Source organism: Apis florea, unplaced genomic scaffold (assembly GCF_048593485.1).
Source record: "Apis florea isolate Af1SG1 unplaced genomic scaffold, ASM4859348v1 contig_3496_pilon, whole genome shotgun sequence".
NCBI lineage: Eukaryota > Metazoa > Arthropoda > Insecta > Hymenoptera > Apidae > Apis > Apis florea.
The window spans coordinates 2,727,788-2,754,740 of NW_028256773.1; the positions used below are offsets into that span (position 1 = coordinate 2,727,788).

Here is a 26,953-nt window from a genome sequence, read left to right on the forward strand (position 1 = left end):
AGCATTGACCGTGATCAGGAGGGTGCAGTGGGGTTCGAGGTTGTGTAGTGCACAATGGTGGGGAAGAAGCATAGTTATAGCGAGTGGAGTTTAGCCGTTAGGTCGTTCAGTGGTTCGTGGTTATACGCGCGTATGTACGCGTGTGCACGTATAAGAATGTGCACGCATGTGTCGGCGACGAGGAAAGGGACGAAGGAGGTACTGTTGGCGAAGAGTGGGAGAAAGAGGCGACGGAATCGCGCGGCCTCCCACGTCGCGGATCGTCATTCCTAGCCGAGTCTTTTCCACGCTCGCGACGTTTCTCCAGCCTTAGAGACTTGCCGATCCTTTATATTTCGCCTTCATGCACGCTTGTCCGGAAACGACACGGTCCTCCACGTCGTAACAGCGTGTCCTCGCTGGCTCTTGGTGGTGTCGGTATTTCAAAAAACTTCCAACATCGATATACACCGATTTTCGATTTTCCTGCTATATATACACGCTATATATTTCCTATATACACTATTTATCCCCTCTCCTTCGCTGGTGGAAGCTTCGCCTATTCATATCTTTCTATCTCCCACCCTTGGAGATCCCTTTAGCCTAGTCACACATCCCCCGAGAGCGGCCGAGAGGAAACATAGGCGAGGAGAAAGCGTAGAAGAAAGTCGGCAAAGAGAGAAAGAGGATCAGTGTGAGCACGTCCGTTGACGGTGTTGATTCGCAAATAGTTGAAAGTAAAACGATTCGTTGGTTCCTGCTAGGCTGTGTAGTACACGCGGTTCTCCTAGGATATATACAACGACACGCTGCTCACTATTTGTGTATGTGTCAGTCTGTCTACACGCGTGTTGATACGAAGACGACGGGGTTTCGTTCAGACGGCCAAAAGTGAATTGAACGATTCGGAGCAGATAGCCAGAACGAGATAAAGTAACTCGTTTTCAGAGCAAGAATAAATACGCACAGAGGCTTGCCAGAGGCTCTTTTTTCTTTTTTTTTTTATTTTTTTACGATCGAACGTGAGTTTTAACGTGAGGATGTCGCACAAGATGCTGAGCCAAGGAGTGTCGGTTCACGGGGGCAACTCACAGGTGAGTTTTTCTATAATTATCGCGTTATTTTGCTTTATTATTTACGCGCTGATATTTCCGTTTTCCACTTTCCCCTTGCTCGATTTTTCAACGATCGATCATCGATCGTTTCAACCGTTCACCGTATTGGCTTCGAAACGGCGCGATTGTCTCTATGACGAATGCCACGCGTTGCGTAACGACGTGCCATTAAAAATTCGCAGCGAAACGCTGACGAAACAGGATTAACGGTTATATCGTCGAATAGGAGCGGACATCTGATCGCGTGAGAATTAATTAAATCGCGGCGGAAATCTCGACCGCATGCACGCGTATAAATATATTTGAAATATCGCGCAGCGATTATCGGAACAGAATTTCGAATTTACATACGAAAATTCATAAAACAATCGTTTTGAAAGTTAACGATAATTTTGAGTACATGTAAATAGACGTAATTTAAATAAATTACACTTAATTTATGAAACATTTATAATTTACAATCGTGATAAATCGAACGAATCAGTATCAGACGTACCTATTCATATTTTTCATGGAATTGGTTATGAAAACAATAGTTTTCTGCTGAATCATATACTGAAATATAGTCAATTAGTAATTGACTAATTTTTTCAAAGATAAAAGATTTTTAATATTTTTATTATTATTCTTCGTCTTAAGGAAATCGGAATGAATGTTTAAAAATAATTCAATTTATCATATTCATTCAATTTTGTCTCATAAAACTCTTTTTCGGAATATTGAATAAAGATTATAAGTAATAATTCGTCGAATATATTTAGATCTGAGAAAAAAAAACAATCAATGTGCAAATGGGCTAGTTTCACGTGTTTCACGATTGAATATTCGGCGAGCATCGTGTCGAATTTATAAGATATATAAAGAAGTCAAGTATTCAACCGCCACGTGGTCTTTTTTTCCCTCCATTGTGCTAGTTCTACGAATTAGAACACCAAACTGTTCCTATCGCATATGAAGAGTTGACTCAGCAATCAGTCATTTTCAACCTGAATTAAGAGTCACGTGGAATTGATAAAAGAAGGTCAAAACGCAAAAGCCATTGCGAAAAAGTACATTTTTCGATGCGCATTTTTTTTCATATTATCTATACATATTGTTCTTTCCAATTTCCTTGAAATTTTCTCTCACGTTTTGGTTCCTTTCTGTTTATTTATTTTTCTCTCGTACGTGATTTTCCATGATTACCCAATAATCAGATCAGCGTATAAAACTCGTGAATGTTTGAAATTGGATGGAATTATTGGAAAATAAACATGATTCCGTTTTCGCAGCGGATGTGAGATCTCTATCTTTTTATTTCAAAGAGTAAGACGAGTTTTATGGTATTATTCGTGTCGTTATGTCGTTGAATCGTGTTGAAATGGAATAAATTCGTCATCGATAAAAAAAAAAAAAGAAAAAAAAAGCAATTATGCTGGAAGTTTGAAGGAATGATATACACTTATCATAATTAAGACGCGTATTACGGAATTAGCTTGTATATTAACGATGACCTAAAAGAAATTCATTCGTAGGAATGACGCGAAGAAAACGAGAATGTATTATTATACATCAATTTATATCTTTTTTTTTTTTTTTTTCTAAATTCAATGCATAAATAAATATCTCTCATTATTTTTTACTTAATTATATAGTGGACATATAACGAAATCTTCCAAGTTTTGTGAAACTCTTACTATTCATATTACATACTTTGAAATTGATCTTCAAAAAAATTAATTTTATGTAATTTTGCAATTACAAGCATGCTTCTGAGATATAATGAAAAATCTAAGTGTGTTATTGAAGCATATATTATTAATTTGAATTAGGCAAAGATAAAATAAAAATTTAATATCATAAATATTTTTTGCAACGATAGCATGATAGTACGATAAATATTATTTCCATTTCTTCATAAAATTTACTTTCGCAATGTTCCGTTAATCAGTTCACCTGAGTCATTGAACATGGGCAGAAAATAAATATTATTTCGTAATATATATATATATATATATATATATATATATATATATATATATATATATATATACACATATATATATGTATTGCGCGTGTGTGTAGGCTAAGCATTTTTCAATAATGTTCTCGGTAAAAAATTCTGTTATCGTAAAATTATCGAGTATCTGCATTATTTTATTTCGCATTATCGCCTGCATTCAGTTCATTCGATAGGTAACGAATGCAATGCTTCATGAGAAGCAGATATTCACATAGTTATTCTGTTGATATCTACGATCGATAAACCTGACCTTAGGAAAGAAACTTGTTGCACAGATTATTTCAAAAATAAAAACGAAAAAAGAATTATAAAACTTGAGAAGATAGAAAAGAAAATAATGATAAAATATTTGTCGACCGTTCTCGCAATTACTATTATTAACAATCGAAATTTATACTTTTATAGAGAAATGGAAAGATTACAACTCGGTCGTAACTTCGATGAAATTATTATCTTTGTTATTTTTTAATAATTTTCGATATTATAAAGTCGTCAGCGGAATCTTTCCTTATTAAATATAACAATTGAGTCAGAGATAAGGTTTAATTAATCACTTCTTGACAAAAATATAAACAAGAGGTACTGCTCAATGTAGGTAACCATATGTTTACCTACGTAAAGATTGCAACGTGTTTCATCGAGATTCATAAGAGAATCATAAAAGAAAAAAGTCGAGACGAATTGAAATTGATATTCCCCGCCGCTGTGTTTACTTTCTAATCTCGCCGATTCAGCATCCTCTTGCCGCGTCGTTCTGCATTTTTGCCGCGCAAGCGTGTCTGAATATTCTAATCGTTTATCTAGATTGCGAGGCGCCAAGACTTGTGCGCAATCGCAAGAAATGGCGCGCAACGTTTATTCGTATCCGATCGCGGCATTTTTTCTTCGTCTCTAACATATTGTCATAAATTGTAATTTAATGATGAAGTTTGATATTTTTTTTTTTTTCGCATCTTCAAGGAAAGGAATTGTAAATGCAATTTTACTTTCTATCGTGAATTTATTTCTTTTGCGGTTATAAAATCAATTTTATTTTATTCGCCATTCTTCGAGGTTATTAAAATTAAAATTGAATTTTATAATTTTTCACTTAATATATACAGATCGTAAATTAATCGAATTACATTTATCGTTAAAACGTACAGAAAGAAAGATATCTATCTTCTTTTTAAGATTAATAAAATTATATTAATTGTTCGTAAAGACGATTCGTTATATATGAAAAAAATAATAATCAGATAATAACTCTTTCTACAATACAAACGGATAGATTCTTGAAGTAGTTTTATCTATTTTTTAGCGCTGATTTTTTTTTCCACTCATTAAAAAAGTCAATTCATCCGTTTCTAAAATAAAGATAATGTCAAACGTGCGAGTACTGCGTTCACGGCTGAATCCGTTGCGGCGCAGGATAAGAGGATCTCGTTTAACTTTTTCAACGGGCGAACGAGTTTTTCGGAGGATCGGGTTCGCGCAGGCAGAAAAAAATCCATCCCAACAGATATTTCCGGCAAACGACCTTGCCCGACTATCGCCGCCAACAGACCAGAGCCCCGTTACGGAATCTCGATATGCTCGAATTACACGTGAAAAACGAGATGAACAGATGTATTTATCCCGTATAAACTCGCGGCATAACGAAATTCATTCGATTCGTTTCATGTTCAATCGACGACGACGACGATAGTAGAAAATCAGACGAAGGCGAAAAAAAGAAAAGATTAAGAGTCGAAGGGAAGGAATTTATGATGAATTTGTGATCGAAGTGGAAAAAATTTGAAGATATTTACGATGTATTATGTTTCGGTGTGATATCATTCATGTCGCTGAGTCTAAAGGGGAATTTTTCGAACGTGTATCTGCAAGAAATGCGTGATGAATGATACCTATGTTCTCCAATTTCTCTTTCGAATATCGAGGAAACTTTGGAATAAAAATAAAAATGTTAAAAAAAAAAAAAAATAAAAGATAAATCTTTCAAAATTTTTAAAAGCTTATAGATTTTACAAGCACAGAGTAGAGAATTTAAAAATACATAATTATAAAATCACAGATCATAAATTATAATACATTTTGCATTTATCTTAATATTTTAAAAATTAGAAGAGTTTTTTTTTTTTAAAAGCGTAAGAAAATATCGTAAAGATATTTGTTTTTTCGGGACAAGTAGACGTCTTCGTTGTTCTTTAGTGATTTCTAGTTTCTAGTCTGACCCCGATCGATTATCGACGAATGAATAGTTTTCTATGCGACTCGGTTACTGAACGTTGACTTCTTTTGTAAACGCGTTGAACTGTCTGATCGATGGATCGTCGAGTTGGAATATGTGATCGTGTTCTTTAATCCGTTTTAAGTAATAAACCAAATAAATTTACTCTATAGCTTCTCAATGATGGAATTATTTTTATCTATAAGTATATACAAGTGGAAAGATATAGAAATGAAGAAATTGCAATATTTCATCATTTATAAAAAATATCTGGATAAATAATGATTACGTGATAATAGTAATTATAAAAGCAATTATATACTTCTGATAAGTGAAAAAAATTGCGAGTTCTATTTTCATATGTTTAAAGGATTAATTATTACGATATGAGATTTAATAAAAAAAATTATATTGTTCAACCAGTGATAAAATAAACGTGTAATACATTGGTGGATATAATTGTTTATATCGTGGAATTTTTTTTACTATAATTGTTAGTTTTTCTTCCTATTTTTCTAAGAGATAATTTCTAATAAGAATCAATTATTTAATTTAAACAACGAGCTTCCGAGTATCTCGGTTATTGCACGAATATTAGCAATTGTGAAACATCTTTTAAGCGTCATATTGTTCGTTTGCCATTACGTTCGTTTAATTTTAAACAAATTAAAGAATTTCCATTAATAATTCCAAATTAAGAAATGATCACTAATAAATAACGTGGCTAGCTCTTCCTTGTATGGATTTGATACATTTTCGACACAAATAGAAAATTACACGTGTACAAATATATCTATATGAAGGAAAATTTCAATTTCTCCCGATAAAAAGAATAAACTTTTTAATCAGAATTATATCACAAGTATTATCCAACTTCTTAAAACATTAACAAACTTTTAGAATGAAAAAGTTCAAAAATAAATATATCAACAAAACCTCAATTTCCCTTTATGATATAAAAAAAACTTTTTACACTACGAAAAATAACGTAATAAACTTTACTTATTTATTTCTTCAAGTAGTCCTCATAAATATATATATAATATAATAATTCAAACGCCAACCAAAATGCCAAATGCTGATCGTTCAACAAATTCAAAAAAAAAAAAAGAAAAGAAAAGAAAAGAAATCCCCCTACAACAATGTACTCCATTTCAAATTCAAAACATTCATCAAGTATTCACAAGGGGAGAAAATCAGCTACTGCGCAAAAAGAATCCGCCGCTAGACAGAGAGCATCCACCGGTTACGTTTCCCCATGTAACGTGGGATTGCCAAGCCTGTGCCGGAACAAAGGGGCTGGGTGGGAAGAAAGATTTCTCCTGCAAAGGATTTCGGAGAAACCTGCGCTCGTGTAAAAGAGCCTTTCAGCGTACTCTCACTATGCTCCATCCATCCATCCGTCCGTCCATCCGTGTTCCCTCGTTATTCACGCGAAACATTCGTCCCCCCGCTCCGCTCGCCGACCATCCTCCTATCTCGCATAAATTTGCGAAAAAAAAAAAAAAAGAAGGAAAAAGAAACGTCGAAAAAGTAACGAGAGGGAGGGGATTCACGAACGATGGGCCTTCGACCCTTTTGTTTCGTAACAGAAACTAGTTTGCTGCCGAGCGGTGGCAGAACCCGAAATTGAACGAGTTTCGGCCAATTGGTGACCGACAATGACGCGTGCTTGGAAGTCATGGCGACCACAATATGCGCGCGGCTACGTCATGGAAATTTCCTCCTCGTCGTCGGACACCTTTCCTCCCCACCCGTCTCCCTTTCGCGTTCTTTCTTGCGCTCTCTCTCTTTCTCTCCCCTCCCTTCTTCCCTCCCTCTCTATCGCTCGGTGCTCCTTCATCGCTATTCCTAACCTCAACGTCCTCCATCGATTCCCACCTTTCCGTTCCATTCCGGCCTTTTCCCGTTCCTTTTTTTTTTTTTTTTTTTTCTCTCTCCCATTTCGAAACAACTCGACTACTTTTTTTTTTTTTTTACCAACCGTGTTCCGTGACCGGTAATGGATCGGTCAACCGCGTGTTTCCCGCGTGTCCATCTTCCGGGAATTTAATTATCATGTGAATGGACACGGCCGACATCGGTTTTCCATTGATCCAAGATGCCTCGAGCGGAACGTCCTTGCCTTGCCGGCGAAACTTCCGACTGTAAACTCGAAGGAAACTTGAGTTCGCGAAGCGAATGAAGGATTTTACGCGGAATAATGATACGTTGGATCAACCGTGGCTGATAAATAGATTAATTAACGGAACAATCCGCGGCGGCGGCGTGTTCCTGTTATGAAATTAATGGAGTCATTTGTTACGGTATACAATTTCGATCGTTCAATGCCTGCAGTTCTTGAAACAGTTAACTTGTATCCTTTCTCGAGTTTTTCTTCTCTTTTTTTTTTTATTCCGGTCACATCGATTTTTATAATTAACGATTTCTCGAGGTGCGTGAAAAATAATCATTTAATTTATTTATTTGTTTTTATATCGCAGTGGAAATTTATCTTTCGTATTGTATTTCATATATATATATATATAAAGAAAATCATCTTTCAAAGATTGAAAGAATCGAATTATAGTATCAGGTTTCATTCAGAACACAAAAGTATTATTATTATTTTCGAATGGGGTTGATATTTAGTCTATTCGTTCTTTGATTTCATCAATGAATAATAATAATTCAATAATAAAATCCAGAAAGTGCTTTATTTTTTCTTTCGTTCGATCTTCACATTTCATTATTCGTCCGCTTCTCAATTACACTTTCTATTATATTAATAAAGCTTAAAAAAAATTACGACAACGTGGACAACAAACGTTAAATCGACGTTGAGAATTTTTTTTTTTTTACTTTTGAAAAGTCGGTCAAGTACATACTTACATACTTACATATATGTACTTAGCTTACTCGAAGTATCTGGTTCAATGATTTACTTATTGTGTCCGTGACTTCGATTAAATTTTTTGTAATTTTAAATTCAGATCATATTTCCTCTTCGTTTCATCTTTTCCGAACAAGTTAATGCGAATATTGATTAATTTTGACTTAAAAAAAAATCGTTTTCAATAAAATGTCCGATTTTTTATCGCTTCCTGCTTAAAACGATAATAACCATAGTAATGTAACACATAAATTTCTGTTTCTTCATTCGAGCCGAATAATAAAACATCCGTCGTGTATTTTTTTTCTCCGTCCTTTTCAACAATTCATTCGGTTCAAGTTCCAAAATTTTTTATCTTCCAACGATGCTTCGAAAATTCTGTTTTAATTTTTTTTCAATAATTTTTTTCTTTTAAATTTCCACGCATAAATTTTATCTCTTAATCGTAATTGATTGCGCTTAAACGATACAAATATTAACTTCATTGCCATTTCGAAAAATGGGGATCCGTTCAAAAGAAAGTTCGCCTTACTCTTGCATTATATGAGTCATCGATGACCCACGCACTTCAGCATTTCACTTTGATATCTTGATGAAAATGTAATCGTGTATTAAGAGAGAATTCACTTTGTAATTAAAATGAGTTTCTCAAACAAACTGTGTTTCACTTCAGTTCTCCACACTTCCGGTACACTTTGCTTACAAACCGTCTGATCCAGTTTTAGGGAAAAAAAAAAGTAGTACCAATGATAAAATCTTTAATTGGAAAGAAACTAATATAATTTCTTCTACAATCTGTTTCGTTAAAACAGAATCAAATAACGTGTCTATTCAATCTCGAATTACAATTTGATTTTTACTTACGTTAATTTCATAGATGATTCACGTTACGTGAATCGAGGCAGACACTAGCTTCTTTAATACCCGTGCGATGCACGCTAAGGTTAGATAAAAATTTATGCTTCTACATAAATTTTCCACGGCGTCAGATGATTCATCCTGCTCCTGCGTGCATGTCCAGTCGTAAGCACACAATTTTATTAAAAGATAAGAGATTCAGATGGACATCGAAGGGATAGTTTCGTCCGCTTTCTTAGAAAAGAAATAAAAATCATGGAAAAATTTCCCTCTCCCCTAATATCATGATTCTTCCAAAGCATCATCGACTCTTTTATCAATATTAAAATATTCCAAAATATTTTTTTAACAAAAGTTTGGACGATATTCAAAGTAATCGCGTCATTCTCCTTGTTATATTAACATAACTGCAAAGTACACGTGATCGTTTTCCACGAAGGGAGGAATATTGTATCAAGAGGGAGATGGAAAGAAAGAAAGGTTATGTTCGATTGTCGACTAGGGCGAGTTCACCGATCTGAAAATAGCAGAAGTCACGCGAGTAGATACATGTGCACTCTTATGCTACACTCTCGTTCAAAAGTCTTTGTCAAAATACTCTTTGTTACTTGATATTGCACACACGGTTTTAATTCGTATAAAAATTTTACACATATACAGATACAGGCATAATCACACTGTATCGTTAAATTACGTGGTATAATAGACGATTAAGAAACAAGTGTATTCGCTTTGAGACTTTTGAACGAGGCTGTACATGCAAATATGTATGTGGAGAGTTCGTGGACTTGAAGAAGCACAATATGCGGAACACGCATTTGCGTGGAGCAACGTGATGAACATAGTGGAACGATTGGCTCTAACACTCCATAGATATTTTGAACGAGATTAGAATATTTCAGTTGACTGGAATGTACCTTAATTCAGGTAAAATAAACTTGTGCGATACGTACATGATCGGGAAAAAGATATATTATCTTTTAAATATCTTTAGAAGTTGAAAAAAAATATGATTTGATCGATTAGAAAAGATTAGAGAAGAAATCTTTTTTTTTTTTTTTTTTTTTTCTGTATATTTGAAAAAAAAGAATATCTCTTAGAATAGAAAAGATGTTTAATTTGATACGAAGCATCAAGATTTTACTTCACGTGAAAGCTATGGATACGTATAATTTGTTCAGAAAAAATTGAAATATGTTTCTAATATGGATATGCACCCACGCGTGAGGAAACAAAGAGGCCATCATCTTACGTGGCCACTAGTTTCGCACGATGTATAAACTTTATAGTGGGTCATTGATAACTTTCGCGATATTTAATTCGTTATGAGTCATTGCCATATATTATATATTTTTCGTGTTAATTTTTCACGTTATAACAGTTCAATGAAGATAGAATAAATTGATAGAGAAAAAAAATATAAAGAAAAATAAATTATGTATCCGACTTATTATAGTAAACGATAATAGAATTAAATTATGATTACATTGTGCAAAAATTTAATAAAAAATTCAAATATATACGATAGAAATAATAATTTATAATTATTAATTGTAGTTTGTGAATTAATAATAATCAGTTATTAAAATCGCATACGTGTCCCCAAGAACGTGATGCAATAGAGTAGAAACGGTTTCTTTTTGTTGGATTTATTCATTTTAATCAAATTAAAAAGGTCAATGCTAACTAGTTTATAAACGCATTTGCGTCTTGAGATTCAGTAGCGAACTTAATGTCGTATATGACAGCCCGAGACGCGCGCCATAATGCCACGTTCACGTTGCACTATTTTTTCGTTGAAAATTCGTTGGGGGATAAGCAGTGTGAACGCGGCATAAGAACGTCGCGACACGTGTGCGTCAGGCCTGACAACATCGTGTTTCGATCGTTGGGTTCACTGTTCTCCTAGAAGTAGAAATCACGCGAACGAGTCTCGAGACTATCCTCGTATTCACGAGCGATTTATGTATAGGGTGATTTCATAAATATCGTCGATCGATTTGCCAATTGAATGCCACGCTGGCATTCACTCTCTATCGTCATATAAGTTTGTGTAATTTCGTTCAACTACATATATAGAGAGTTGATCGTGCTATAATTAATGTTGGTACTTTTAATCTCGGATATTTGATGATATTGATTCGTTTATACGTTTTCTAAAGTTTTACGTATTTATCGCATTTTTATATTTATGAAATTATGTATATTTTATCTTATTCATAATAATTTATCATGAAATTATGGAATATTTAGCCGATTGTCGAGCAAAAATTAATTTCAGATTGATATATCGGTTAGGCTTCGAGAATATTTTGTCTAGATAACATTGGTGATTGCTTCATAGTGAATTGAATTGATTGGTTATATTCACGAAGGGAAATGCAAGTGATATGTGAGTGATAAAAATGATATAGACATATCGTTATCTGATAAACCTGGCACATTTTATATAGATAAGCTTGACGTTGTGTACAAACTTTTAGAAAGATATGCATTATGCCTTATTCTGTATGAACAGTTGTGTCTACGGATAACTGTAATGCAGGAAACTGTATTATGTAATGAATTGTTTAATTTATCACCTGGTTTTGCAATTAATTTATACGAAAGAGGGAAGATAATAAAGATACGCGAAATATCTTTGCAAAATTTTTCTAAATTTTCTAATTACCAGATTTTTGTTTCATTATTGATTAAATTTCGGCATGATTATATAGAGAATAACTTTATTTAATAAGCAAAATTATATTTCTGAAATATAAAGTTTTTAATTTTTATTTTATAATGATTTGAAACAATTTGAAACGAAATAATAATAAAGAGTGTTTTGTTTGCATATCCAATAGCATCAAGATTTATCCTTGAATTTTCGAGATATTTATCATTTTGCAACATTATAATTGCAAATAGTAAATAATTTAAACAACGAGAACTTAAGAAAAAAAAAGCAATTTCAAAGTAAGTAATTTACGATATATATCACAATAAAACAAAAAAATGCGCATATTTTAACCAGTTAAAAATAAAACTGATCCGTTCTCTGAATAAATTCATTTTTATCTTTGTTGTAAAAAAATTTCCTTGTTATTCTGATTAAATTTACATAGAAATGACGGAAAGTTTATAGAACATACATATATGGTTTATTTGAGATTAGATAAGCAATTCGTGTTAGAAAAGATAAAACTGAATGTCATTCATTTATAAACTTGAACAATGTGTCGTAACATTGTTCATTTTTTTGTAATTATTAAAACCAATCTTGCAATATTTAAATTTGCAATATCATGAATTTCTAAATAACATATATCTACTGTTGCAATCAATTCGTATTACAAATCAGTTTTATTCCAAATACAAATTTTTATCAAATTTGTTTTATCTTTATTCTTATTAAATCAAAGTCCATTGAACAAGCTATATTTATACGATGCATCTTTGAAATAAAATAGATAAAAAATTTTTCAAATATCAAATTTTTCTCGCCAATTAATCAATTCACTCAAACTTTTTTTTCTTTCCGAAATATTCACTCATCCAAGTAAATATACATATTAGCCAAAAGTGTCAGAATGAGCAAAGTATTCTTGTCTCTGCTCCATCCCGGATGCAATTTTTTTTTTGCAACTCTGCACAATACATAAATTACCGCACGTGTAAATCCAGCTTAAGACCACGACGGCCTCGCCTTCATGTCTGGCAAAAAGCACGCGATTAAATCAAGAAGGTCAATGCTGTTGTGGGGCAGAAGTATCAGCAACAGCAACGATTCATCGCCCTATCTGTTTAATGTAGCTGATAATTCAGGGGCAGATGTAGAAAGAGTGTGCGCAACCGTCCCACGCATGATCGCGCGCGCGCGCGCGCGCGTTACGCTGCAGCAGATGAGGATGTGACGTTACTCTCAGATTTGTTAATTTGTTATGTACTGCGCTTGCCACGGTTGATTCTCGTAATAAAACAACCGCTCGCGCGTGGACCGGTGAAGAACTCGAGAGAATTCGTCATTGAACTATACTGATTCAACAAACGGATTCACCTCGAATCCGAGTCCTTTAATCGCGCCCACAATTTCATTCAATGGAATAAACGAGGAGATAGTGGCTATTATTCTTGTTTAATCGTTTGAAATACTTTGCTCGATTTATATTTGGACGCGTTCCGATGGAATGACTGATTTGTTGACATACGACCTCGTAGGATTTGTATATTAATTACATATTAATTGAATGTAAAAGTGGGACGTTTCTTACAGTCGATAGGTTATATACAATAGATCGGTTGGTCATTGCGTGTTAATAATAAATATATGGGTAAGAAATGTATTATACATGTTTTAAGGAATTGTATATAATAGCTCATGTTACTTATTTAATCGAATTTGAATCTTTCTCAGTTACCATTTACTCTTTTATATCCTCTTTTATATCCTAAGCAAGGAGGAGGTATAAAGTGAGTGGATGACTTTCACGTAGCGAGGAATATAGAAAAGGTTAGGTTAGCTCGTTCGGTTTTGATTTATCTGATAAGGAAAATATTTCATTTAATTATAGTTGGTCAATATTACAGAATGAAATTCTCTTTTACTTTCTGTTTTCTAATTTATTCCAACTTTTAGCAATTATTTACGGCACATTTCTTGTTCACAATTATAAATTCTTCATCAGTCTATGTTCTCTTTTTCTTTCTAATTCGTAGACAAGAATGGACGGCGATTTATATTTTCAGGCATATCTTCGATCGAGATTTTAATTATTTCATGACAACGTGATTATAGGTTACCTATACATATTCGTCGTTAAATGTTAGATGGATTTAATGTAAATGAATTTGATATATTTTATGGCATTGATACGAATAATAGCGAATAATAGTACGAAAAGATTATTATAATTGGATCGTGACTATGCTGTTACCAGATCGTTATCATAGAACTGAATTACATCCCTTTCATTATAAACGTTCTGATTGAATTATAAAAACGCTGCCACATATAATAATCAGAAATTGCTTAATCATTTTCAAATAAATATTAACGAGACAAAGTTTATTGCTAACGCCGTCACATATTTGGTTTCAAAGATGATATAGCAAATATTTTTGCAGATTTTGTTCATATAAAATGATATATATAGTTATATTTAAAAAAATATTTCAATGATTATAGAGATTTAAACTAACCTATTCTCAAAGTTTTCATTCTTCCACATCTTCATTGATCCCAATAATTACGTACGTAATTTTTTTGCCAACAATTCATGTATTTCAATCTACGTATTAAATAAAATCTCAATTAAATTCCTTCGATATCAATGAGACATTCGAAGAATCTTCTCAATTATATTTCAACGTAACTGAATCACAATCTAATTAAAGTATCCATTAAATCCCAATCTCGTATATTCATTCAAGAGAAGCCATCGGATTAAGGTGATATATTTTAATGACTTCATAAAGACACACGCTGTGTCGTTGAGTGTTATTACATCGCAGGAAGCGAAAGATCGTTATAATGAAACACGCACTAACGGGAAGCATCGAAATGTTGATCCAGCAAAGTATTGCCGGGCTTCATAATCATTCATATAGGAGTATGACGATAGAGGGCGACACGAGGCTAGTAAGTGAAATACATACGTTTATATATCGAAAGAGGGATCGACGCGACCAAGGCCTTGCAGTCTAATCAACCACGGTCATTCTATCATTTACATATGCATGAACAAATACGTTATAAGTTGAGATAACACAGCAGACATACATTATCCCTGCATTGTGTATCGTGCAATTGTACAAATAATTACGGAACAGCAAACGATTAGAAGCTTCCGCATGGCTGCTGTACGATTTCAGTTTTCATTTGTGATTTATATTTGATATCGAACGATCGGAGAACAATGAAATAGTTTACTTTCTGGTTTGTTTGAATACTTGGTACAGTTTATCGGTCTCTTCCTGTGTTTGGATAGTAAATGCTTTTCTTTTTTTTTTTATTTAACATTTTAGGTTAGGTTGATTTTTGTACGAATAAATATGAATATATATAAAATACTTGAAAAATTATAAAATTTTTCATATATATATAATTATTTATAAAAGATTTAATTAAGATTGAGGATTTTTTTTCTTATTATCAAAGCATGTGTGTTGATTTGCACCACTATCATGAAAATATTTATACATATTGTAATGTATCACTTATTGTATCATTATTATTTATTAAATACGATGTGAAAATGTTTAATCAAGTTTATGTAAAATTTCAAGAAAATTCTAAACTAGAAAAATACAAACTAAAAAAAGAAATATGCTTGTGTGAAACGACGCTCTCATTGTGGCGCCATGATTAAAATAATCTCACAATGCGTGCCAACGTTTCACGAGCATGTACGATACAATCCAAGTTACGAATTCAAGAGGTATGAGAGCGCCACAATTGATTTTTATAGTGTCGTTAAATATTTACGAGTTTTTATTTAATAACAAAGAAGTTTGGAAAATAACGTGAGCTTTCGATAGTATTGGTTATGCTCGCGAAGAGATACGTAGAAGTATACATTATCATGTTATTATCGTTATGATAACTCGTTAAATAATTAAGTGGATACTATTTTTAAAATATAACGAGTAATTAAGAGTATTTTCTTGGATTTGAGAAAGCATATTTGTTTTAAAATCTTCGTGTTTTCTTGAAATCTATTCTAGTATTATATTATGTTGATAGAATGATTCATGATATTAAGAATATAATTATAAATTCGAATAATAATTATAAATTCAAAAATTTTATTTCTGATAGCTTTTATATAATGTACAAGATTTGTCACACAAATAATATATATTTTTAATACTTTTATACTTAAATTTAATTAAAAGTTTAATAAACATATATATTTTAAAAAATGTACAAATTAAATAATATTTAATAGATCAATTATTAAATATAGTAATTATCAATTTATTATAAAAATGTACTTTTGCAATAATTATTTATTACTGCAATACTTACACAACTATTTATGATACAACTACAAATGTATAAATATTATTTTAATATTTTAGATCTATTCAATGATTTCTTTAAACAAAAATTTTTTAATGTTAAAAATATTTAAAAAATTAACAAAATAAACATAAAAATCAAATGTAATAGAGTAAACTATAGATAAGAAATATAAGAGAATAGTTATTTAATAAACATATTTTTGCACTATAATTAATAGGCATAATTTTTTCTGAAATGAAATAAAAACAAAACTTTAACTTTGATAATTAACTTCATCGTGTATACAAACATTTAAGCAAACTTACTCATGTTTCCTGTTAACTGATGTCTTTTCTCCCTTTTTAATTATTACTACTGAAACAATCAACTTCATATAATTTACAAAACATTCCGATCAAAAGAGCTCTCGTTTACAGAATACGAGTTTCTATACTAAATTTATTGAGATTATAACTTTTTATTTATTTTTCTTTTTCTATCAAATTCTATCAAAGTAAACGTACTAGCTATTTTCAAACAATCCACTTTTGAGAATAGTGTATTTATATAGAGAACGTTAATAAACAGTTACATAATCTTTTATTAGACATATGTTTCATTAAACATATCTAAGTCTATGTTTTAGTAAATCTATGACAAAATAAATATGACAAGATAAATTTATTTATTCTTAGAATTTCAAGTTTATATAAATATGTACAATTTAAAATATAGTAATATAATATAATCCAAATAAAATGGACTCCATTATTTTGCCAAAAGTATCTGCTCATCTTTAACATTACAAAAATAAATCTGAAATCCATCATTTTGACTAGTTTGGTAATAGATCTAGTGGTAAGAACAATATCCTTTAAGATCATAATACCATTTCTCCTAATCATTTTATCTTTGAAAATTATTATTTCTTCAGTTTTGATATTTGTTATAATTGGAACGATATTTCACATTTAAATAAAATTCATTGAAAAATTAATATTTCTTTTTCTTCTAACTCAATCTACATATATCACAATATTTTTGATTCTAATCAAAATTAAAAAGTTTCATTCGATTAGAACAAATATATTATTTTCAATAATTTACAAAGTATGCATCAAGATGAACATATTTTTGCAAATTTTGCAAACGGAAAATTGTCTTTCAACGAGCACATTGCGGAGACTGAAGTGAAGCAACATAGACGGCGCAGGATGTAAGTGCGGTGAAAATTCTATTTTCAGAATATCTCGCCACGAATTCCTCGGAATATCTTTAAACCATAGCATTTCTGACTCCCAATAAAAATAATTCTATAGATTCACGATGACTTTAATATCTTTCCACTTGCATGAAGCAAAATGTCAGACCGCTTGCGATTGTTTCCACTTGACTTGTACGAGATTAAATTTAGACCCGAATGTTATGATATTTTTATAGAAATTCGATACACGGTAACCATTCTTACACAGATTAAATTTTTACACTTTTTAAACTATCAATCAAACTCTCTATTTTTTACAATTTAAAATTTTTCACTTTTGTTTAATCAATTGTTTTTACACGTGATAATTTATTTCATTAATAATATTGAATTGAAGCGTCTAATCGTGCAAGAAGAAAAGAAGAAAGAGGAAGTTTGTATCATTATTCATGATCAAAGAAAAATTAACGTTACTTATGCTTAAGTGAATAAAACGAGAGATCCTATGGAGTGGAGTATCATGGATAATATCGAGTCCATTTGCGAACTCCCATTTGCAATTGTTCCATTTGCAATAACAGGAACATTGATACTATTCACAACTGAACGAACTAAGTGCTCGTATGTAAAGGGTGCTTACCATTATACTTGCTATCATTTATATGAAGATATTCATACGACTATCTATATAATTTCCTTTAAAAAAAAAAAAAAGATTACTTTTTTCATAAGGTCAAAAATACACAATTACAGATGTATATATATATATATATATATATATATATATATATATATATATATATATAAATTGCTTAAGCTATAGAAAAAATTCATATCTCTATGAATCAGAAACGAATGAAAAGAATTTACATTTTGCAATTTCTTAATTTCAACATTAACATTAGTCTTAAAATAAATTAATAATTTTGTACCTTGTATTACGAGCAATACATCTATTTTCCTATATAGAACATGTAACGTAACATTGGATCTAATACCAAAGAAATCTTGAATAAACATATTAACACGTTCTTTGCCAAATAATTTTCGTCCGCCATAATCCGTCTTTGCGTAACGGATCTTTATGAGTTTTTATGACACATATATTTCTTCGATATTGTGTCACGGGATTCGGAAAAACGTTGTTCGCCCAAAGAAATTTTTAGTTTCGCGTATTTTCGTCGAAAATAGATAATAATAACGCGACACGTGAAATTTCATGACACTTGAATGCATCGACAAATCGCATGGCGCCTCTGCCAATTTTAAACTGGCGCGAATTATGAAATGGAATTATTCGGTTTATAATTTATAGTTTCTATCTATATCTTTATATTTCTCAATATGTAACTTATATCTAACATCGCATTCACAGAATACAAGCTCATTATTTCTCATTCAACATCCGATTTATAAATGTAAATTTCATCACCGGCTATTATTCTAAGAAATTATTATCTTTGCTTCGTTATGACATGACGCAAAGAGAAAAATCCAGATATAGAAATAATATTTTTTAAAATATATATATACATCAATTAAATAAAACAATAATTTGTAATTTATTATACCAGCCGATGGTATCGATCGATCTGAAAATACGCGTGGCAAAACGTTCATCGTAACGCATCTTTCCGGGGAAAAAGCGACAGAATATTCGAAAATTTTTAAACCTTCCCAATTAAAATTCCGATCGTCTTAGTCATGCATACACCGAGCATACAAACGTATTATATTTCCATCCGATCAAACTAAAAAGAGAATGGATAATTATCATAGCGGAAACCCACGTTTACAATTGGAGTATATTTTATACAGTTGTCGGCAAGCGAAGGCAAGATGTGACGCGTTGGGATGCGTTTATCAATCGCATAGTTCAAACAGCGCTTCTATTAAGCTTGGTTAGCGGGCACAAGGAGTGAAGCACAGAGGTGGAACGAGAGAAGCCGCTCACGTGAAACTGCCACGTCTATTTGCTCTTCCTATTTTCGTAGCCGTTTGGTATATAAAGAGCCCGTCCTCGGGACATTGCCGAAAGATTTGGCAGCGATCCGCGGTTTTCTGCGCCGCGGCACTTGCTGCGCCGTAGATAGAGTCGCTAGAGAAGGCGAACGCGAGCAATAGTTTACCGGGAGGGATCGCGCCGGATGTGTTGCCGTTCGCCGTCTCCCTTTCTTTCCTACAAAATTCTCTCCTCCCTTACAAGTTTGCCTCCCTTCGTACCAGAAGTGCCTCCCCTTTCTTTTTTTTTTTTTTTTTGCCATCCAATGTAACATGTTTCCGTCCGATCGAAGGGAGAAGGATCGGGTTTGGAGATATCGATTCGCGTTTCGTGGATCCGCTTGAAAACCCACGTGCTCGAAACTGAGAGCAGCCGGTCTTTTCGTGTTAATAAACGCCGCGGTTGCCAGCTATCCGGGGCAAATTGGATCTCGCTCGAGACGACGCGCGATACGCTTTTTTGGCGCTAATGGAAGACAAATAAAACACGTGGCGATACGATAGTGTGGTGTAAAGGATCCTTGGGGGAGGGAGAGAAAGTGTGTGTGTGTGTGTGTGTGTGCGTGTGGGGTGGTATTTAAAAATTGGTGAAGGGAAGGAATGCTGGAGGGGGCGCGTTGATTAGACACAATGGGAAATACGGACAGCGTCCACGACGTGGAGATGAACTCCTTGTCCAATGTGGACAATGATCGTCCTTACATCAAGGTGATTATCAACTTGATTTGTGTTGTTGTTGTTGTTGTTGGAATTGAGTGGAATGATTACGTTACGTTCAAGTGTAGGAGAGTCTTCGAACAGTTGAAATTTCTAAATCGAGATGTCGTTAAAGGATTGTGGGAAGTGGGTCATTGGGGGATCAATGAAAATGGAGCAACAGGAGTTTTGTTCGTTCACGAGACAATTACGAAAGAGCGTCATTGACAGGTTGTAGACCAGGAAACAATATTGATGTCTAGTTTAGCACGGTTAAACAAAAATGCAAATATATGCAAAGTACATTTGCAATTATCTTGACGCACTGATACCATTTACGTGGAACAGGGACTATTTTTAAACCGCGCAAACAAATATTTTCATATTTTTCACTTTTTTAAATTTTACTAATTTTTTTCGTAAATTTTTTCTTAGTAAATATTAAATTTTCGATACAATTTTATATATTTTAACAAATTCAACCGATTGCTTATCACCGAGGATCAGATTTGATTGAGCACAGTAAAATTACGGATCGAAATCTGTACGATGTATTTGTCTATTTTATTTCAACTCACGTTTGAATTTCCCGCCAAATATAGAACAGGATAATTTCATAAATTATATCAAAATTTCAATCCGGTGTATCGATGATTTTGAGTTTATCGTTTTTTTATTCTTTTACTTTATTCCGTGTTTCTCTCCGATTTGTTGAAATTATTTTTTATTTTTTTTTTTTTATCGAGAAAGTAAATTTCTGGTACTTTTAACATTTCTTTTTCTTTCTTTTTTTTCTTTTTGGCATTTACCAGACGAGTTACTTCATTTTGATTTATTTTTAAATGCACGTGTGGGAGACATTTATAATCCAGAAACGACCCAGTTAATGGATCGAAATAGAAAATTGAAGTTTTGTTTGAAAAGAGGGGAACAATACGAGTAAGATGCAATAATATACAATAAAAGTGATACTGGCAATGGTTTCAAGAAAAGATTGGCCGTTCATTCAATTCGAAATATTTACTCTCTAAACGAGCGTAATCGAGTTGGATTTAATATAAATATTTTTTTCCAAAATTAAAATAATTACAGAGAGAACGAATGATTCATATAGTCATAGATTATAAAAAGATCGTTAATTTTCTTCTTTTTAGCATTCGCCAATAAAACGTACTAAATGAAAATTCATGCAAGATACGTGCAAGATATGTGCAAAAGAATATGACAATGATACAGCAAAAAACGCCACAACTTTTTATTTCATCGATATGATAATTATTGTCTAATCGCAATTTCATTGTTCATCAAAGTAGTTATATATAGTTGAATAATTTGCACGTTACGTATAAATTAGGATAATTTCCAGTATTCGTGTATTTCTGTTTCGGTAAGCATATCCACACCTTCCATTTCTTTTCTTCAACGAACTGAATACTTTTTGTATTTTCGACAACACGAAGAAACATTAAGCAAAACTATTTTTAAGAGGATTTTTCATCGTTCAAAGATTCTAATAATAACGAAATGCAATATTATTTCTTAATTGCGTTCAAAATAGGCGATAAAACTTCTCCTTTGCCAACCGTTTTCATCGAGATTTTACATCGAGAAACAGTGTTCCAAAATTAAATATCAATAAAATTCTTAATGTTGGTGCTTAATGAAAAATTATTCCTTCCTTTATAAATAACGAATAACGATGATTGAATATCTTCTCTTCCGTTTCTGTTACAGAGAACACCAATGCGCCCAATGATAGCGGAATACGACCCAAAGAAGCACGGTGTGAAAACAGAACTGTCAGACACGGTTCTAGTCAAGTAAGTGAGAAAACTTGGTTTACGAAACCGACGCGAACGAACGGTTCAACGATAGTCGAGCAATTCACTATCTGCTACCACGACCAATCATCACCATTGCTTTCTTGCCAAACTCAAATGCTCCGCGCTCAAGCAAACGTGAGTGACAATCCGAGGATCATATATTGTGCATTATATCGTATATATGTGTATTCTCTCATTCTCTGTGCTCTTTGATATCATATCTAGTATATACATATGCATATATATGTATATATATATATATATATTTCTTCAATATATATATATATATATTATATATATTGTTCAATATGTATTATATATTCTATAATATTACAAACAACTTCACAACAACAAGTTCATGCATACCGCCTGTGATCGCTAACGTAGAATTCGTAGCGTGGCTGGCACCAGGGATGCTTGACGATTGTCCGCCGAATCGTGATCGATATCGCTGGTTTGTGCAAAAAAAAAAAAACGAGCTTCTTCCATTTTATTCAATGTGCGGCTGCCAAGCACTCGTCTAGTTTCGAAGATTTTTCTTTTCCTCTCTTTCATTTTCCCCGCTTCTTTTTCGTAATCTATCCATTTAAAAAAAAAAAAAAAAAAAGTTTTTAAGATAGATAAATAAGAAGATGATTTTGTAAAAGTAACGTCATCAGGATGATAATGAATTCGTGTTGCACGTTCTTTTTTTTTTTTTTTTTTTATCATGGAAATATTATCAGAATTTTTTAAATATTCATGAACATTGGAAAAAAATAGATAAACAAATGCGTAGATTGAAAATTCTAATATGCTCACCTCAAATTAACTTAAATTTATTCGCATTTATAATGTTTTGTAAATGGAATAATTTTGAAAGAATTGTGAAAAGAGTTTCGGCAGCGCACGAATTTTATTTTATTATTAATTATATTAAAATCGATATCAATTAATTCATCGAGTCATACTTGTGCAAATTTGAATATCTTTGCGATGAAATTAAACTAAACTGATTAAATTAAATTTCGAAATAGAATTAGAAAAATGAAATTTAAAATTCCAGTGATATAATTAGTTACATAATTCGTTAAGTGGTGCAATATTATGTAATACCGCTTATTAGGAAGTAATAAATGTCGTAGTAAAAAAAAATACCATAGTAAAATTCGATAACGATTTTAAACTGCATAAATAATTAAGTGAATTAATATTATTTAAATATTATATGCATGTATTCATAAAAATATAAATATTTTTATGAAATTTATGCAAGCAATATTATAGCATATATAATATGATATACATTTCATCATGTATTATAGGTTAGGTTTACTCGATTCTAATTTTCAAAACAAAGATTATTATTATTATTATAATACATTCTTATTTATTTTCAATTAATAAATTGTAACAAGATATTAAATTTAAAAAAAAAAAAAAGAAAAAAAACGGCAAATCAGAGAAGTCACAATATACATAAATAATGCATGAAAGAGCCAATTTTCCGCACAAACGAGCGATTCTATAGATTTAGCGGCAAGACGACGAAATTCTTGGATCCTTTGCGCACAAGATGGAATTCCTCCTTACTGCACTTTTAAATAATATTTTTCCACGGTCTTTTTGTTTCTTCCTGTCATTTTAAATAATTCACACTACCCGTCTTTGTGTTTCTTATTGCGGCGTTACGTTACGTTATATAAGTCAGGTCTCCACGTTCAATAATCGATCAATTTCAATGTGACAAATTGTGTAACGTACAAAATGATCGTATAAAACGATCGGAACGGATAATTAGAGATCTTGGAATTATTCGCGATTATTATCCTTCGTTTATCTTTCTCGATATAATATATATATATATATAATTAAATTTATAATGCACAATTGTTGGAAACGCGGCTTAATCTTTTTTTCTAGTGGAACATCAATTCATACGAAACACCTGTTGAGTAACAATAATCGTTTTTAATTGTCACGTGTTTGGAAGTTTCATACAGGAAGTAATTAATGAGGCTGGCAAGGTCGGTTCAAAGAGTATATCTCATAATGGAAAAGCTACTGCTATTATTCTTTTTATAAAAGGAAGTGGATTATCTCTCTGTGGATTAATCTTTTACGCGCCTCTTAATATATAAACGTAAGCTATTCATTTACCCGGCGGTAGTCATTAAAATTAAAATGATAATTACATAAATGGGATTGTAATGTAAATTTATTAACACTATCGTAGCAATAGTTTAATTAATTTGAATTAGTAGATGAAGAGGAAAAAAGATTTTTATTTTTTTTTTTTTTTTTTCATCATTAAAATTTGAAAAATAAACAAGCCACGTGTCTTCCCCCCCCCCCTCCTTTTTTTTTTATAATAAAAAACTTAAAATTGATCAAAGAGCGAGGATAGAAATATAAAAAGACAAGGTGCAGAAAGGAGAGAATCCTCGCGGTTTCTTCGTAATTGAGGCCATGCGGTGTGCAAACAAATGTGAACTATTTTCCTCTGAAGGATTCTAATAAAGATGAAATCTGTCTTTACTATATAATATGTGCATTTATATGATTCCAGACTTGCGTATAAACTGCGGGCATAGATTCGGGCTCTATGAAAGTGCTCTGCGAATAATGTGAAAGTGACAAAAATGTAAAACATATTAAAAAAAAAAAAAAAAAATAATAATAATAATAATAAAAATAAAAATATAAAAACATATATATATATACACGGTACACCGTTTTAAGAGAAAGAAACGGCACGGTCTCTTTGATGGACGATCGCGGGTTCAAAACGCGGTTTATATCGAGACGGTTTTGTTACGATTGACGTGTACTGGCGCCGTTCGATTGAGCAACGGTGAAACGCTTCGTCAAACGAAACAAAAAAAAAATAATAATAATAATAATAACAATAATAACAATAATAATAAAAAAACGAAAAAAGAAACATTGGAATTAAAAATCAACAAAAACGAAAATAAATAAAAATTAGAATCAAAAAAAAAAAAAAAGAAACGTGATCGGAGTTTCGCGACTAGACACGCAAACGCGACGCAAATTTATCGACGGACGATATCGAAAAAAATTACGGAAAAAAAAAAAAAAAAAAAGGAATCAAAAAGAAAGAAAGAAAAAGAGATAAACCTTTTTCGAACGTCTCGTGCGATCTCATTTTGTCCGAAATCATTAAAAAAAAAAAAAAAAAAAAAAAAACCAAACAAAATCAAAAAAAATTGGCATTGAAAATAAAATAATACACGATCGATTTGATGTGCGTAAAAGAAAAAAACGAAAAAAACAAAAAATGAAATTTAAAAGTACCGAAAAATCAATAACATTACTAAAAAAATAATTTAAAAAAAAAAAAAGAAAACAAAACACGCTCGGCGAGAAGTGTAAAAAAAAAAAAAAAAAAAAAAAAAAAAAATGTCAGAAATGAAAGAAGGCTTGTTAGTCGTCGTACTGCGTCGTGGCGCTGGGCGTCGCGGTGATGCAGTGCGGTGGTTGCAGCTACCTCTAAGCCTGATCGCGACGCGTGAACTCTTGTCACGTGTAACGTGACACATACAGACCTACTACTACTACTACTCTACTACTACTACTACTACTATTCCTATTTCGGAGCTTTCTCGACTAAGAAAGCTTCGCACGACTAAGGAGAGAAACTACCGCACCTAAATGGGTACCTATATGCCTACACACCTACCTTTTTACAAAATTGTATTTTTCTCTTTTTTTTCTCCCGCCCTAATACATTATCTAAGTATCTCTCGTTGTTATACACATTGAATACACACACAAATAATACGCACACGTGCTACGTGGTTGTACAAGTTACGATAACTTATCGATCGGGTAATGTTAAAAGCTGATTATTAAATTTTGAATGATAACGCTCGAACGAACGATTGTCCATCTCGTCTAAATAGATTTGCTCGTTTTTTCCGTGCTGATCAAAACTGCATTCTTATTCGAGATCGATCGTGATCCAAATTTTAATAATTATACGGGATATATATGTTATGTTACATATATCAAGGAAAAGTGCATGGTTATACGTGAAGGTATTTATCGTTTAATAATGAAATTTATTATTCGTGACTAGCTTGTCAGAAATAGAAAAGAAAAAATTTTACTTGTTTATTATATTAGCTATGAATTTGCTACACTGGAATTTTTTATAATTCGTTATAAAAATTTTTTTTTCAACAAATTGATTAGATATAAAATTTTTTAAATTTCAAGTTTCAAATTTATTATTGAATTGCATGGAAAATTTATCATAGAAATAAAAATAGAATATTAAATATCAAATCTTGAACATTTCATTGGTCTGACATCAATTAAATATTTAAAACTTGATAGTTATTATTTTATTTTCCTATTTTAACTCGAAAATAGGAATGTTAAATGCGTAAATGAAATTATTTGGCACGAATTTTTCAACATTTCCCGAAATTCAAAATATTAAATATTATTATTAATAAAAAGACATCACACGTTTTATTATTTCATTATTAGGAAATTAAGTTATTAATAAAAAAAACTAAAATAAAGAACAAAGGATTTATTAATATTAAAATATTTCCAATATTCCAATTTAGTCATTTTTGTATTTTAAGGCTAATTATTATAATTATTATAACTAATCTAATATTAGTAAAAACTATTAATATTTTGTCAAGAATTAAGCCTACATCATAAAGTTAATATTATTATTATATTATATAATAAAAAATAATAATTTTTATTATTCCAAGAATCGAGACAATCAATCAATCAATTCCTTTTTCACCAATCAATAATATTCAATAATAAATCGAGCGATGATATCATCGATGCTTTTTAAAATTCTAAAATACAATTTTGCAAAAGGTTATTATCATATTATAAAATTCTAATTTTATCGTGTAAAATAGATCTTGCCAAATTTTATCTCACAAGACACGTTGCGTCATGCACTTTTTCTTTTTCCGTTAAAATAAATAGAATAAATCTCGTGTCATTCGTACAATACGAAATGAGAATTATATGATCGAATTAGGATTAAAAAAAAAAAAAAAGAAAAATTAATAACAAAAAAAAAAAAAAAGAAAAAAAAGAGAACAAAAATTATGCGTTGATATTTTAGAGAGATTTTTGATCGATCTTTCGTTATTTCTATCGATTTCCTCAATATATGTTCCCCTGATATGAACGTACGGAAAGTTGGGCGACAGGGAGAATATTGAAG

General features: G+C 31.7%; 1 protein-coding gene and 1 long non-coding RNA gene across 3 annotated transcripts in view; one reads left to right on the plus strand and one right to left on the minus strand.

The window, feature by feature from the left end:
* The first annotated feature begins 265 nt into the window (after window positions 1-265).
* Window positions 266-26,953, plus strand: part of LOC100864540 (proton-coupled amino acid transporter-like protein pathetic) — a 32,874-nt gene continuing 6,186 nt past the window's right edge. Inside the window, exons 1-2 of one of the 2 annotated variants that reach the window (XM_086913164.1) lie at window positions 266-1,073; window positions 21,656-21,741. In XM_086913164.1, coding sequence (XP_086769290.1) covers window positions 1,020-1,073; window positions 21,656-21,741 — 140 coding nt within the window. In that variant the 5' untranslated portion in view covers window positions 266-1,019. Of the gene's footprint in view, window positions 1,074-19,259; window positions 19,934-21,655; window positions 21,742-26,953 lie in introns of those variants that run through there. The other variant, XM_012494435.2, reaches the window with a different exon arrangement.
* On the minus strand, window positions 13,134-14,595 carry LOC147656715 (uncharacterized). Its single transcript, XR_015293611.1, has 3 exons — window positions 14,217-14,595; window positions 13,623-13,817; window positions 13,134-13,557 (listed from the first exon to the last, which is right to left on the minus strand). It is a non-coding gene; the product is annotated as an uncharacterized LOC147656715 (long non-coding RNA).